Source organism: Dermacentor andersoni, chromosome 3, assembly GCF_023375885.2.
Source record: "Dermacentor andersoni chromosome 3, qqDerAnde1_hic_scaffold, whole genome shotgun sequence".
In the NCBI taxonomy this organism is placed as follows: Eukaryota; Metazoa; Arthropoda; class Arachnida; order Ixodida; family Ixodidae; genus Dermacentor; species Dermacentor andersoni.
The window spans coordinates 151,896,058-151,909,665 of NC_092816.1; the positions used below are offsets into that span (position 1 = coordinate 151,896,058).

The 13,608-nt window shown below is 48.1% G+C and overlaps 1 protein-coding gene across 1 annotated transcript in view; it reads left to right on the forward strand.

The window, feature by feature from the left end:
- LOC126524621 (fatty-acid amide hydrolase 2-like) overlaps positions 1-8,246 on the forward strand; it is a 62,387-nt gene extending 54,141 nt beyond the window's left edge. The window contains exons 5-8 of the mRNA XM_050172922.3: positions 1,679-1,836; positions 1,950-2,053; positions 2,981-3,166; positions 6,583-8,246. Coding sequence (XP_050028879.1) covers positions 1,679-1,836; positions 1,950-2,053; positions 2,981-3,166; positions 6,583-7,003 — 869 coding nt within the window. The 3' untranslated portion in view covers positions 7,004-8,246. The remainder of the gene's footprint in view (positions 1-1,678; positions 1,837-1,949; positions 2,054-2,980; positions 3,167-6,582) is intronic.
- Positions 8,247-13,608: the final 5,362 nt, after the last annotated feature.

A 13,608-nucleotide genomic window follows, 5' to 3' on the forward strand; every position in this document is an offset into this window, starting at 1 on the left:
ATTAGCAAATTGGCATGCGAAAGTTAGAATCAGTTGGTGCGGGACAGGGGTAACTGGAGATCGCAGGGAGAGCCCTTCGTCCTGCAGTGTACATAAAGATAGGCTTATGATAATGATGAAGATAGTGCACTATGTAAGCTTTTCTGGTGAAGCTGACATGCGCGAAGTTATCCATGTTCAAAATAACTCTGTTTAATCTGCGCCACGCTTCAACGCAATGGAGATCTTCCTATAACTCTGCGCAATCCGCCACTTGGACACATTTAAGTACAATACATAATCATCGGCGAACAGCCATTCAGGTGACTTGATTTCATTAGAAATTCGATTCACAAAGACGAGGAATAGCCGACGTCCGAGTGCAGACCCCTACAAAACTCCATATGTGACATCAACCCATAGAGAGCATTTCCCATTTAGGACAAATTCGCTGCTTCCGGCATGTTGAGTAGACCATTATTCAATTTTCAACACAGTTATCAATAATAACGTGCACAAGCTTCTGTCCTAGTTTCTGATGTGAGACCGAGTCAGAAGCCTTCTGAAAATCTCGAATTATACAATCAGCCTCTGACCTACATTCTTCTGACATGCAGGAGGCTACAGGTTCGATTACCGTTGCGGCGACTTCACTCTGGGCGAAAATGACTGCTAGGACGCTCGTGTACTTGGCCTTAAACGCACGTCAAAAAAAAAAAAAAAAAAAAAAAAAAAAAAAAAAAACAGGTGGCAGAAATTACTCCGTAGACCGCCAACTGCGCACTCTGTCACAGTTGTGTCGCTTTCGGACTCAAAATCCCACTATTGCATTTGAAGAAAGTTTGCTGTCGGGCTAGCTGGTACATCACATTTAGAACAAACGTGCGAAATATTGAGGCCTACATGATGCAGCGAAAAATTTAGACGTGTATGAGCAAGCCGTCTCTCATTCTTGATGTTTTTTTTTGACACGGAAAGAGATTGCCTACATGAATAATCCCTTAACAAACTGAATTTTATCTCTTTAAGTTTCTTTTGTTTTGCCATCTTCCTTTTGTGCCCCTCTCTTTCCTCCTTGTCGCTTGTAGCGTATGCTCTAACTTTTCCGCCTCGCTCCGTGTCGTTCGGGTCTTTGGCTTTTGCTCTCTGACACCCGTCGCGCCCATCGGCTCGCCTCGCGTCCTTCATTACGCTCCTGTGCTCAACCATCCCCGTCGAACACCGTCGAACACGTCAATCTTCCAACGGCCACCGCAATTATGCGCCACGCAGCGCAGTTTTCTTTTTTCTTGTGCCTAGCATTATAGTTCTCATTACCTTCTTCGAGATTCGGTTGCCGCTTTGCCGTCGTGAACACCAGCTTGCACCCTATCCGACTGCGTCGATTCCTTTAATCTTGCCTATCGAAACGTAATTAAAACCGAATTGAAAACTATACGGCAGGTCGTAACAATTTAATGGACTGCCGAAGGAACACCCTTGTCTGGCGAACCACGAAACACGCATGCGCAAAAATAGTCCGAAGCGTTGAACGACTAGGCCTACCGATAACAACGTCGAACACATTTTCAATCACTTTATAACCGCTTGGCACAGCCTCGAACGGTACGAAGAGCCATATTTCCGATGCACCGACCAACCGACGGTTCGCGTGGGTTTGGTGCGATCACGTGTTCCCCTACGGCATGATGCTGTGCAGGCGTCCTGTCCTATGACGGCCACCGGCACCCCTTCAACGACGAGTTCATGAAGCTGTACTCGACGGGGCCCATGACTCGCTACGCGTGCGACCTGCTGGCCATGCTCAAGGTCATGCTTACGCCCGAGCAACTGGCGCGCATGCAGCTCGACAAGAAGGTACGCACGGATACAGTCGCGCACTCCGCGACTGTCTGCTTAAGTGAGTCTTCATGAACGCAGCACCACGTTGCGCAGTTAACCCACCCGAACCCTACGGCGTATGCTTGCAGGTCGATCTGAGTGAGATCAAGGTCTTCTACGCGGATGACGAAGGGTGCAGCTTCTTCAGCCGCATCCACCCCGACATGCGCGAGGCAGTGCGGAAGGCAAGCATGTGGCGAACATTGCGTTCGCTCGCTCATAACTTCTGTTCTCGCAGGCAGCTTGGGAGCATAGCGAGATTTGCAGCTTTTTCGAATATGTTGACGCTCTCATTCTAATGAGGAGGAATGTGTTACGTTTATTTAATAGTGTTTCTCTAACATGTCGTTTTAGAAGCCCACTGTGCGTACTTCCATCAATAAAAGCGCCTTTGGCAAATTTTTTCATCAGGCACTACAGACTGTAAAAAAAAAAAACATACGTGTAATGAGATTGTTTTCTAGAGAGCCTATTGTATCAGGCACAGTGCTGCATGTACGCTCCTCTTCTGTTTACTTTGTACTTCTATGCAGGTTAAGTTATTTTGCGTCTGCGATTATTATTATTTCCACTATATCTTCATTTCTATTGACCCTTTGTATCAACTAAAGCTGTAACTGACGTTGTTACAATGAGTATTCTTGTTGGTTATACTTGAATTTGGTTGGGTGGAACATTTTAGGACTGCATCACTCGCAGCTTTTCCAGCATTAGAAGTGACCCATGCGTTAGAACCAGAGGCTCCCATACGGGTGCTTTTACCGCTGCCCGGCCAGCTGAAAACCGCTTCGCAGGAGGTACCCAACGGCACTTTCCTTAAATGCTTCATGCTGGGGCAAAAAGACGGGAAGAAATATAGGTGCTCTAATGGAGCGCACTATATTAAACAGGTGTAACCGCATTTGTGCGATGTGTAAATAAACTGTATTATTTAGAAGAAAATCACGTTTATTTAAATTGTGTTTCTGATTAAGATGGCGCGGTTATCTTTATGTATAACGCCTATCGTAGCCCTCAGCTGCTTTGGGACATGAATCTCTTTCCTTAACAAATCAACTATTGAATAAAACAACTGGTTGAATACAAAGGCCGTCCTCCGCCAATGGTCGCAGGCGGCCAGGCACTTGAAGGAGCAGTGCGGCATCCCTGTTGAGCCCATCAAGCTGGAGGCCCTCTCGTGCGGCTTTGAGATGTGGCTGTCGAAGTTCAGCGCCAGCGAGTGCGAGCCAGCGTCGCGCCTCTTCACCAACGCCGACGGCCGCCGTATCAACCCTTTCGTCGAGACAATGCGGATCCTCTGCGGAAGGTGATTGATCGCTATAGCGATAATAATTATGATCGTACAAACTTGGCGTAATGTTCTGGCTTGGCGGCTTCATTCAGCTCATTTTGATGCAAAAGCGTCAAATGGCCCATGGCGCGAAAAAGCTTCGCGTCTATCGTCTGTAGCAGCGCCCATTGCTGAGCGCCCATTGCCTGAGCGCCCATTGCCATTGGCTGCGATACCACGTCACGAGCGCGTCTCGACCGAGTAGAGTGGGCGAAAGGGAACACCTGATGCCTCGAAAGCGCGCCAGATGTTGCGCGAGAGGAGAGGGCATCGCCGCGACGCCACGTCACCCTATCTCTCGGACGCCTGTGTTATCCGCGCGTTCATTGCGCGCGCAAGCTCTCATGGCGCTGAGTCGTGCTGCCTAAAGGGCTGCAGAAAATTAGCGCGTCTTCCCCATAACAATCGCTGTCTTTCTCTCTCTCGCAAGTTCTCGCCTGCGTTCTCACTGCGCCTCGGTAAGGCCAAGTCAAAACGCGCCAAGTGTCTCAACGCGCTCGCTTGTCCGCGAGGAATCCCTAACTCGAAGGACCGCTGGGCGGCGTTCTATTAGATATTAATGCTTTCGCATTCGCCACTCAAAAAAAGTGCTGAGGCGTCCTCGGATTTTTTTGAAGCGAAGATTCTTTTGTCAAATTTCCGCCACTCGGCATGACGTCGTCGTCATCGCCATGCTGGTCATTGTGGTGTGTCCCGTCAAAAAAGCTGTCGCTATCGTGAACGCGATCACTTTCGATAGGCTTCTTGCGACTTGGCACCGGGCGCACAAGCTCGGTATGTTAGCGCAGTGTCAGGAACACTTTCGACAGTCTAATCCTACGCGTCCGGCGCCGAGTCACATGAAATCTACTGATGGTGGTAATATAACGTAAAGTGATCGTGATGCACCGTTTTGCTTTGCCGGCTCATGAAAGCTTGACTCACACCAGCTTCTACAGTGCTTGTTATCGGCATAATTTTTAACTGGCCCTACTCTGTGCCACGTGTGCTGTGCGTGACATGTGCTTTCACTTTTTTTCTTCCTACCTCCCCTTCTTCCTATCCTCCATTTCTATGTTTCTGTCTCCTCCTCTTTGAAGAGTAGGCCGGCGTTGTGCCCTTTCTAGTGGCAGTTGCCAGCCTGCTCCTCGCACTCTGTTTCCTACCATGTGTGTGTATGTATTCAAATCAAATAATAATTACAATCTTCCGTCCCTTTCTTACTAGACTCCCACGCGCAGACTCAATGCCTTTCGCTCTACTCTTCTTAAAAATCCGTGACCTCGAATGGGACTTAATGCGTGTGCTGAGTTGCCTCTAGCGACTGCTTTACAATTCGCTAGACGCTGCTAAGCACGAGGTCACGGGATCGAATCCCGGCTGCGGACGAAATGGGGACGAAATGCAAAAACGCCAGCGTCCTGTGCACTGGGGACACGTTAAATATCTCTACGTGGTCAAAATTAATCCGGGGTCCCTCACTACGAGATGCCTCATATTCAAGCCGCTGTTTTACCACACACAAAAAAAGAAAAAAAAGAAATTAATTTTGTTCCACTTGGGCAGAACACGTGTTTAGAGGTTATTATCATATAGCTTAGTGGCGGAAATGTCTGAAAAATACAACGAAAATGACCAGGCTTGCTACAGTGCGCATGTGAATAAATCCAAGAATGAACCCGAGCATCACCAAGGATCAAATTATTAAGTCTTGCAACGTTTCTACAAACAAAGTAAACTAGCTATAGAAATACAGTTGTCGTTAGGTATAATATAGAGCGATCGAATTGTGGCGTCAGGAGCGTTGTTGCACAGTAAAATCGGCCTCCATATGAGATTTACATAATTGAAATTAGGTATTGAACCCCATAGGATTTGAATGTCATTGGGGATGGTTCCTCAAACTGTGCGCCACAATATTTGACGCAGTGCGCAGTAAAGGGCTGACCTTAAGTGCTTTCTCACGCAAGGTGCTACGCAGAACATAATCGCCAATTCTCTCACGACGCAGAGTTCATAGTTCATCTCAGGTGTACACACTACATGACCAGATCGATTCGTAAACTACTGGTTCAATACGTTGCTGTTCCAGCGTAGAAACGAAGTGCTCCTTCTGTCACCAATAAATTAAGTGGCGGGATTTAGGCCATGTTGAAGAAAGTGTTTCAACGTCAGAAAAAGAAGGAGATTCGGGATCAAACTATTATTTTTTTCTTTCTTTTGAAGCGGGGTCCTAGCAAATAATGGAGCTGGGTCAAACAGGCTAACTACTATAGTAAGGTTCGTTACAGTGGAACACAAGACAAGGACGAAAGAAGGTATAAAACAATGACCCGGCGCTGAATACCAACCAACTGGCCTAGTTTGCCGTCTTGATGCAGCAGCTACTATAGGTGGCCATAAAAGGGGCATCGAAATGTAGCGCTTGCGTTAAAGAAGCTTAAACATGGCGTTGTTCAGTAATAAGGCACTCAAAGAAGGTTAAAACTATAAACCCCTGTAAAAACTCACTTTATTACTCCAACTGACATGTAAGTAGAGCGCGTGTGCATTGATTGGGCTAGCGTTGCAGGCTGAACGTCACGTGACCTCTACATTTAAGCACGAAGTTTCACAAGTACACTTCTGTAAGCAAATACGTTTTGTGAACCAGACACATCGATACTGCGTTGTTATTGGGGGCGTTCCAAAGCTGCGCACCTTGAAACCGTTTCACATGAAAATATTCTGATCGCAGAAATGATCGCTCTTTCATAATTTATCTTTTAATTATTGTGATCTATTGAACTTGCAACACATCTAGATTTCACAGCAGACCGATTTTGAAATAAAATAAGAAATACGTACGCTACTTGAAGCTTTGCCAAGTTATTGCTTTGAGCACTGTTGCAGCGAGAGACAACGCAAGAAATAACGCCACATAGAAGGCTAGGAATGGAAAGTTTTTGTAATGTGATTTCAGACGGTTGGCTACCGGGCTGGCGGCAGTTCTTGGGCTTTAACGGTCGAGGACACTGCTAAAAGAACGTTAATTACCTTGTGCGCATTATCTCGAGCTCCAAGCGGATTGCTTCATCACCGGAAAAGGGCTTTGACAAACAGGAACACAGCACGTAAAGCAGAAGTTAAAGCTTTATGAATGAATTTTGTATATCACACAGTGGAAATGATAAGAGACTTGCATTCGCTTGTGCCAAGGCTACCAAACTGTCACGGGCAACACATACAAGGCACACGGGGTAGGGCGCGACACCACGCCTTTTTCTTGTTTTCGCACGGTCACTCAAGCAAGAAGAAAACTTCAAGCAAATTAATGCATTACCAAAAAGCTCGGCGTCACAGCTCGGTTGGTACGCCTTGGGTTAAACAAGCTTCACTTTTCTGAAAACGTTCGTCTTCTATGTCGTTCGCAGATCGGTGCACACTTTTCCGGCCGTCGTGTGCACCACGATCGAGAGCGTGATGCCGAAGCCCGACTCCGGCTACGTGCGGGGCTACCTGGCGATGGCGAGAGACTTCCGGGAGCGCCTCCTGTCCTCGCTGGGCGAGGACGGCGTGCTCATTTGCCCCGCGGCGCTGGGACCGGCGCCGTTCCACAACGAGCACGCCATGCGGCCGGGGCACGTGTCGCTCACGGCGCCGGCCAACGTGGCCGGCCTGCCCAGCACGGCGGTCCCGACGGGCATGACTTCGGACGGCCGGCCGGTTGGCGTGCAAGTGGTCGCGGCGCCCTACATGGACAGGCTGTGCCTTGCGGTCGCGGCTGAGCTCGAGAAGGCGTTCGGAGGTTGGCAGGCGCCTTTCGAGCTTGCCTGCCGGAACGCGAAATTGTAGAGAAGTTTGCAGCAAATCGACGGGCAGCTGACCCTTTTGCCGCCGATACGATGTGCCCGTAGACACCGTGAGGCTTATAGCGCGCGAAAAGACAAGGACGAAAGGAAGACGTGACACACACAGGCGTCTGTGTGTGTCACGTCTTCCTTTCGTCCTTGTCTTTTCACAAGCTGTAAGCCTCACGGCGTCATACCAACAAGCCCAAATCACTGCATTACAACCCACAGACTCATCTCACTTACTCTGTATTTGCCCAGATACAAAAAGAAAAAAATGGGGCGTTGTCTTGCCGTCTAAGCCAAAGTTATCATGGGAGACGAAGACGGCCTACAGACATGGCTGAACGGCATCTTGTATCACACGCACCTCTCCTACATCTGAAAGGCCGGTTTGGACTCTTTGTGAATAGACGAGCTTCGCAACATTTTACCCCATACCATCGCAGGCCTTGAGGTCATCCCCATCAATAAAGTCGGTTTTCACTACTATTACAGAAGTAGAACATGGATAGACTGTGTTTCTAAGCTGCAGCATGCAGGGCTCAGAAGTAGACCAGTTTAGTATGCTCTAAACGTGGTGACGATGGAAAATGTGCGTATTTCATATTTCAAAGGTAGCCACTTCACTGTAAATGATGGCAACGCCCGCTTGGTCCTGCATGTTTTGGTTATCCTTACTGTAGTCGGAAGCTACGGCACTCGGTATGTTATGAAATGTGATTGGGTCAATACGGTATCAACTTTTGAGCCATGCGGAAACATAACACAGGCGCCATAGATTCATTTATTCTGAACTTCTGTAAGTCTTATTCCATTTTACATAAGCTTTAGGGATGACAAGGATATTATAAAACATCTAAACTTGGGTGGCAGTTACCAGAATGTAGTAAAGGGAAGGCTGGTTACCTTAAAAATGGGAAAATGTGCGCGCTCACGCAAGCTACTACGTTTAAAAGGCAGAATGGCGAGTACTGGAACAAGGGAAGTTGAAAAAGACGACTGGCACAGGAGACTATTGGAGTAAAACATTGTCCCATCAAACCCGTCGAGGTAGGTAAGCACCTACACATCTACACCCTTAATAAGGTGCAGTGGGAGGTACTGCTCGCCAGCTCGGATCCAGGACAGCAACTAGCCCTCATCCAACTGGTCCGGCGGGCAGCAAAGGCCAGCGGAGTCCTAGACTGAGGGCTCTGACCACATCGACTACGACGTCTTTCAGCAAATAAAGTTTCATGAATGAATGAATGAATGAATGAATGAACCAGGAACGAACAGCAATATTTTCTGTGGATTGGAATAGTGCCTCTGGAATTCAACGTAATTGCGATAGGTCCAGCAATGAACCTCTCCTTTGGACCCAACGCACTATACACGACCATCTGTTTTGCATACACGTAATATGATGGCAGTTCCTCCAAATATCCGTGGTGACGCTTTGGAACTTTTGTATTTTCCTTGGCTCCGTATTCGGTATAGACAGCTTAAAATGATGAATGTCATTTTAGTAGACGCGCTGGGATGTTACTCGGAACATGACTGCAATGTCAATACGAATGTCAATTCTTTAAACTCCGCGGACCTGGGGAGAGGGCGTATCGTGCAAGTTTATACCTAGTAGACATGTTCATTTCGTCTGCTGCTGGAGTGCTGATTGGCTGGGGCTGCCTGTCTCTCTGACGCATAGCCTAGCCCAGCCGAACGGAACTTCAGCAGCAGGCAAAATGGACATGTCCAGTAAGTGGACAATTACTGAAAACGCCCTCTGAGCTTTACGACAATTTCATGGGCGAAGTGACGTACAGTGCATGAGCTTAGTGCCTACATCACCTACAGGTGGAGCAAAACATACAGGCCGCTCTGCAGGCCGATTATAGTGCTTAAAACGCTGGGCACCTTAACTAAGTGGCCAGTTGTTTCTTGGAACACAACAGAGTGTATTGATCAGCATTAGAGAGAAATAGAAATCGTAAAATTTAGGAAGATGAAGGTATTAGCCGTAGTATCAGGTGGGGTGATGAAAAGGACATGACGCCGATAAGAAAATAAACAGAAACCGCTTAAAACATGCTCAATGTGCTAAGTGTAGCAGGAGGGCCTCCGTTGCTCGTATTGCGTAACGAGCGTTGGGTTCGTGCTTGGACATGTATAGCGTCATATAGTGAGTTTACTCAGTTCGCAGCGAAATTGTTCGCGTCAGAGCTACCAACACGATTAATTTCTCGAGCTTTGGGAATAAGCTGGAAACTACGCGGAAAGCCAGCTAGTCCAGGTGAAGAGGAAAAAGACATCAGCATAGACACTCAAGACTGCTTACGTGCGGGCGTGCGAAAGCATTGTAACCGCTTAGGTGAAATCTTTTAGAGTAATGTTTTCGACATGCATTAAAGTTATTTCTGCTGAACCGGTGTGTGTGTGTTTGCGTATACGTTAGCCATAGGCTGGAGATATTCGGACTATTTTGCTGTAGATCGATGAATCTTATTTTGTGCCTAATGGTAGATATGTCGCGTATATGGCGTTTTCTTTTGTGTCCCCTTGCTTCGTCTTTTGAGGCGTGCTTCGGTGGGTGATCACGTTTCACAGCTGCCGCTGAGGCAGACGCTTCGGACTGCATCGCAGTAGACACAGCACCGATGAAATCCGGAGAGCAAGCGATACGTGCGAGGCAGGGACGGATGCAGTGATATGACGTGTGCAATGACGCACGCACTAGACGCAGCATTAGTCAACCATCACCGTGGAGCCACCTTGGCGTGTGGGACGGCTATGCTCGGAAATGCTCTCTGCTGGAAACAGCGTATCGAGTGGGCGACCCCGTTTCCGAATGAAGATGCAAGTTGTCCTCCCGCGCCTACCAACCGGTAACAATGTTTTGAATTACATTTTTCTTCATTCGGACTTGAGTGGCAGACCATACCGCGCTCCTGACTTCCGAGACGCTCTGCTTGAAGGATGGCATCGGGGCCTAGGAATGGGAGTCCCCAAAGCCAATGCCGAGCAGACACCGCAGCTCAAGTAATACTAACGAAGCTTCAGGCGAGGATAACTCGGCTTGACCACATGACCTAACAAACCCTAAAGAAAAGTCCCTTGATGACAAGGAATAAGAAAAGGCGATGGACAGCAACCAGGCAAAGAAACGTCCGGCACCGTGCAACGACGCCGTAACAGAAAGTGCAGTAGAGACACCCAAGAAAGTGGCTTCTAGTGCTCAATGAATTCCCTCCTCTGGTGATGATCTGCAGCGCCGGTTTTGTCAGCGTAGTCAGGCGAGTGCTACAAAGAAGTTCAAAGGGAGCAAGACCACAGATTTACCTGTCGCCAAGGGCGATGAAAAACAAAAGCTTCAGGTGAGCAAAATGGCTGTCGCCTTCACCCTTCCCTTATGTGCAGCGACACTCAACGCGCGTAGGCTGCGCAATATAAGGCGTCAGCAGCAGTTACTACACGCGCTTAGGCAGCATGAAATTGATGTTGGTGCAATGCAAGAGACCAAGATTTCGTCTGCTAGTGATGTCAGCCTTGCGCTGCAAACTTTTCAACCAGATTACGAGGTGTGTATTGGCCAAGCATGTGGTGCTTCCACTGGATGCCTTTTGCTAGTTAGAAAGCAGTTAAATAGCTCTTCATTGTCGCTACGTGTTGATGGGGAAGGTCACTTTATATGCTGTTACTTCTCTTCGTTCCCCGTAATTGCCATTTTATTGGCGTTTATGCTCACTCAAAAGTAAGCGACAGGAAGGCTTTCTTCCTCTCTCTTCCTCCACTCCTAGATACTGACAGAGATTTGGTAGTGTTGCGAGACCAACCGTGTTGGTCAATCCAGAGATCACTCATACCTAACGAAGGGTGATGATGTAAGTGCTATTTTCCTACATCAGTTAACGGAAGACCACAATCTCATAGACGCGGGAGCCTACACACCTACTTGGGTGCGGTTTATGCACTTTAAAGGCGTCTCCTACGGTCGACTTGATCCTGTGTACGTTCCGACGAATGTTGAGTCTGGTGGTCGCAAATAATAACCGTATTTGAAGCTCATTATGAAAATATTTTAATTGCAGTTAGACCTTAAAATGGCTACGAGGAATAAGCTGATCAGTTCATCTCCCTTATGCCACACTTACAAGAAGATGATTGATTCAGCGTTGATGGGCCAATAACGCGAGAAGAAATTGAGTTTACCGCAGAAACTCTGCAGAAAGACAAGACGGCTGGCCCTGATAGCCTTAGTGCTGAATATTACATAAAATTTCAGAAATTCCAGTGTCCTTGTGGCCACTCTTAGCACCTTACAATTGCAGCATAGCGGCTGCCAAGGAACTGAGACTGACTTCAACAAAGTTTTTATTTCGTTAGAGCATTTCGCCATTTGTTGGACGCCTTCTCTCATGATATGTCCTACAACGGGATTGGCTTGAATTTGGTTTTACGAAGAGTTCTTACATAAGGAAATCTTGTCAACAGTGGCGTGATCTACAATTTTACAGAAAATGTAAAGCTAAAAAGAAATTAAATGGTGTGCTATAACAGGTTTTATTTGCTGTGAAGTTTGTTTTTAGTATCAGGGTTTGAACGTGGATATAGACACCCCCAAAAGCAATTGAAAGTTGATAGCATTGCATGTTCTTTGCGCGAAGACAGGCTTTGATAGAAGGCTACTGTGACGCCGCCACCCTGACTATGAGATTCGTACGAAAAACAGAGTACGAGGAGCTAAAACAGCATTTTGACCATTTCGCTGAGCGGAAACTTAGTAGGAAAAAAGAAACACAAGCCATACAGGAAAGACGCTCACTAGCAAACGTTGTTTTATTAAATGCTGTGCCGATCAGCACATCGAGTGAGAAAGTATTGGCGCTAAGGCTACACAACACGCTCAACGAACTGACAGAAGCCCTTTACGTCGTGCAACAGAGACTTGCACACACTCGTACGGGGGACAAGTCCTACAAACCTTGGGCTTCTACGCTAAAACAGCGCGAATCCAAGAACCTGTTCGATAACTCGTCACATCCAGGACAGGTATCACGTTGCCCCGATACCACAAAACCTGGACCATAACCTGCGCTCCAGCAGGAGGAGAACACGGACCCAGCAAATGGAGAACACTGTTACGTCTCAACACCACAAAGGTGTTAATTGAACGCGTGCCACGAGTCAAACCAACACCAATTCATCGGCGCCTATTCAGACGTCAACGCAGCATGGGCACTGACTCTTGACGGGTCCCGCGAAAGGCCATCACCCCATCAGTACATGGCAGTCTGAGTTAAGTTAGAAAAACGGGAAACAACGACGAACACCTAGGAGTCGCAGGTAATTAGACGCTTACCTCGAGTCAAACCATGACCAATCCATCAGCACCTATCAAGAGGTCAACGCCTCGTGGACACCGACTTTTGACGGGCCCTACAAAAGGCCATCACCCCACCAGTACATAGCAGCCTGGGCGAAGGATGAAAAAGAGGGGAACAACGTTGACGGCCTCGGAGTCGCAGGTTGCTTTCTTGCCACATATTCCAACCAGTCTCTTCGGAGGCTGAGTTACGGCAGGTTGTTGCGAGCATGGGCGTGGCATCGCAAGGCAGTGGTAGAGTGTGATTTGCTACTGGACAGTCTTCAGACTCGCTAGTCGGCTATGGAAGACGACGGTATTAGAAGCGGAGACGTTTGGAGCAGGGGACGGAAGGTCCTGTATGAACTCGGACGTTTAACTTGCTCTCGCATGGAGTGGGCTTTCGTAACTGGAACCGTGTAACTAAGCCAATAAACCACATTTCCTTCCTTTTCTACAAGCTGACGTAGCAGTCGATGGGCTTGATGGATTCAATGTCCTTATCGCCAACCATAGCCGCAACAACACATTCAACTTCGATACTAGGGCGATACTACGGCGATACTACGGCGATACTACTACGGTTTTACGGACGCCGCCATGTATGGGGCGAATAACGAGGGCGCCATGGTGGTCGTCTGCGACCACTGAGGCCACGTTACCTCCGGTGCGCCTACCCGCCCCTGCACTATCGCGGAAGCTGAAGAGCTGGCCATCGCGTTAGCCATTCGTGAAGGCCAGCACGCAAGTAAACCACGGACGATCCTCAGGGATTCTCAGCAGGCCTGCCCCTACTTCCTACAGTGAAGAATTTGAAGACGCGCCGCACAAGTCCTAGCTCAAATACTCAAGGAGGAAGGACACTGAGGACATCACCCAAACCATCATCTAGATACCGGGCCACACTGGCATCACGGGTAACCTGCTGGCCGACAGAGCAGCTCGAGGATTCGTGCATAACCAAGCACTCATCACACCTGCAGCAGGAGAACCGCACCCTGTCGACCTCGAGTATTCAACCATCGTGTACTACCACAGATGGAGTCGCTTGCGATATTCACCACCCCTTCGAAATCCAAAGACAGAGGTGCCGTTGCCTGGCGTAGGCTCCAGGCAGGCACTTACACGAGCTTACACATATTTCATCGCATACACACGACAGCCTACAGGGACGAATGCCCCTGGTGCGGGGCCACGCCAATCCTATACCGCATTACGTGAAAGTGCACGCTACACAACATAAAACACCACGACACGAACACCAC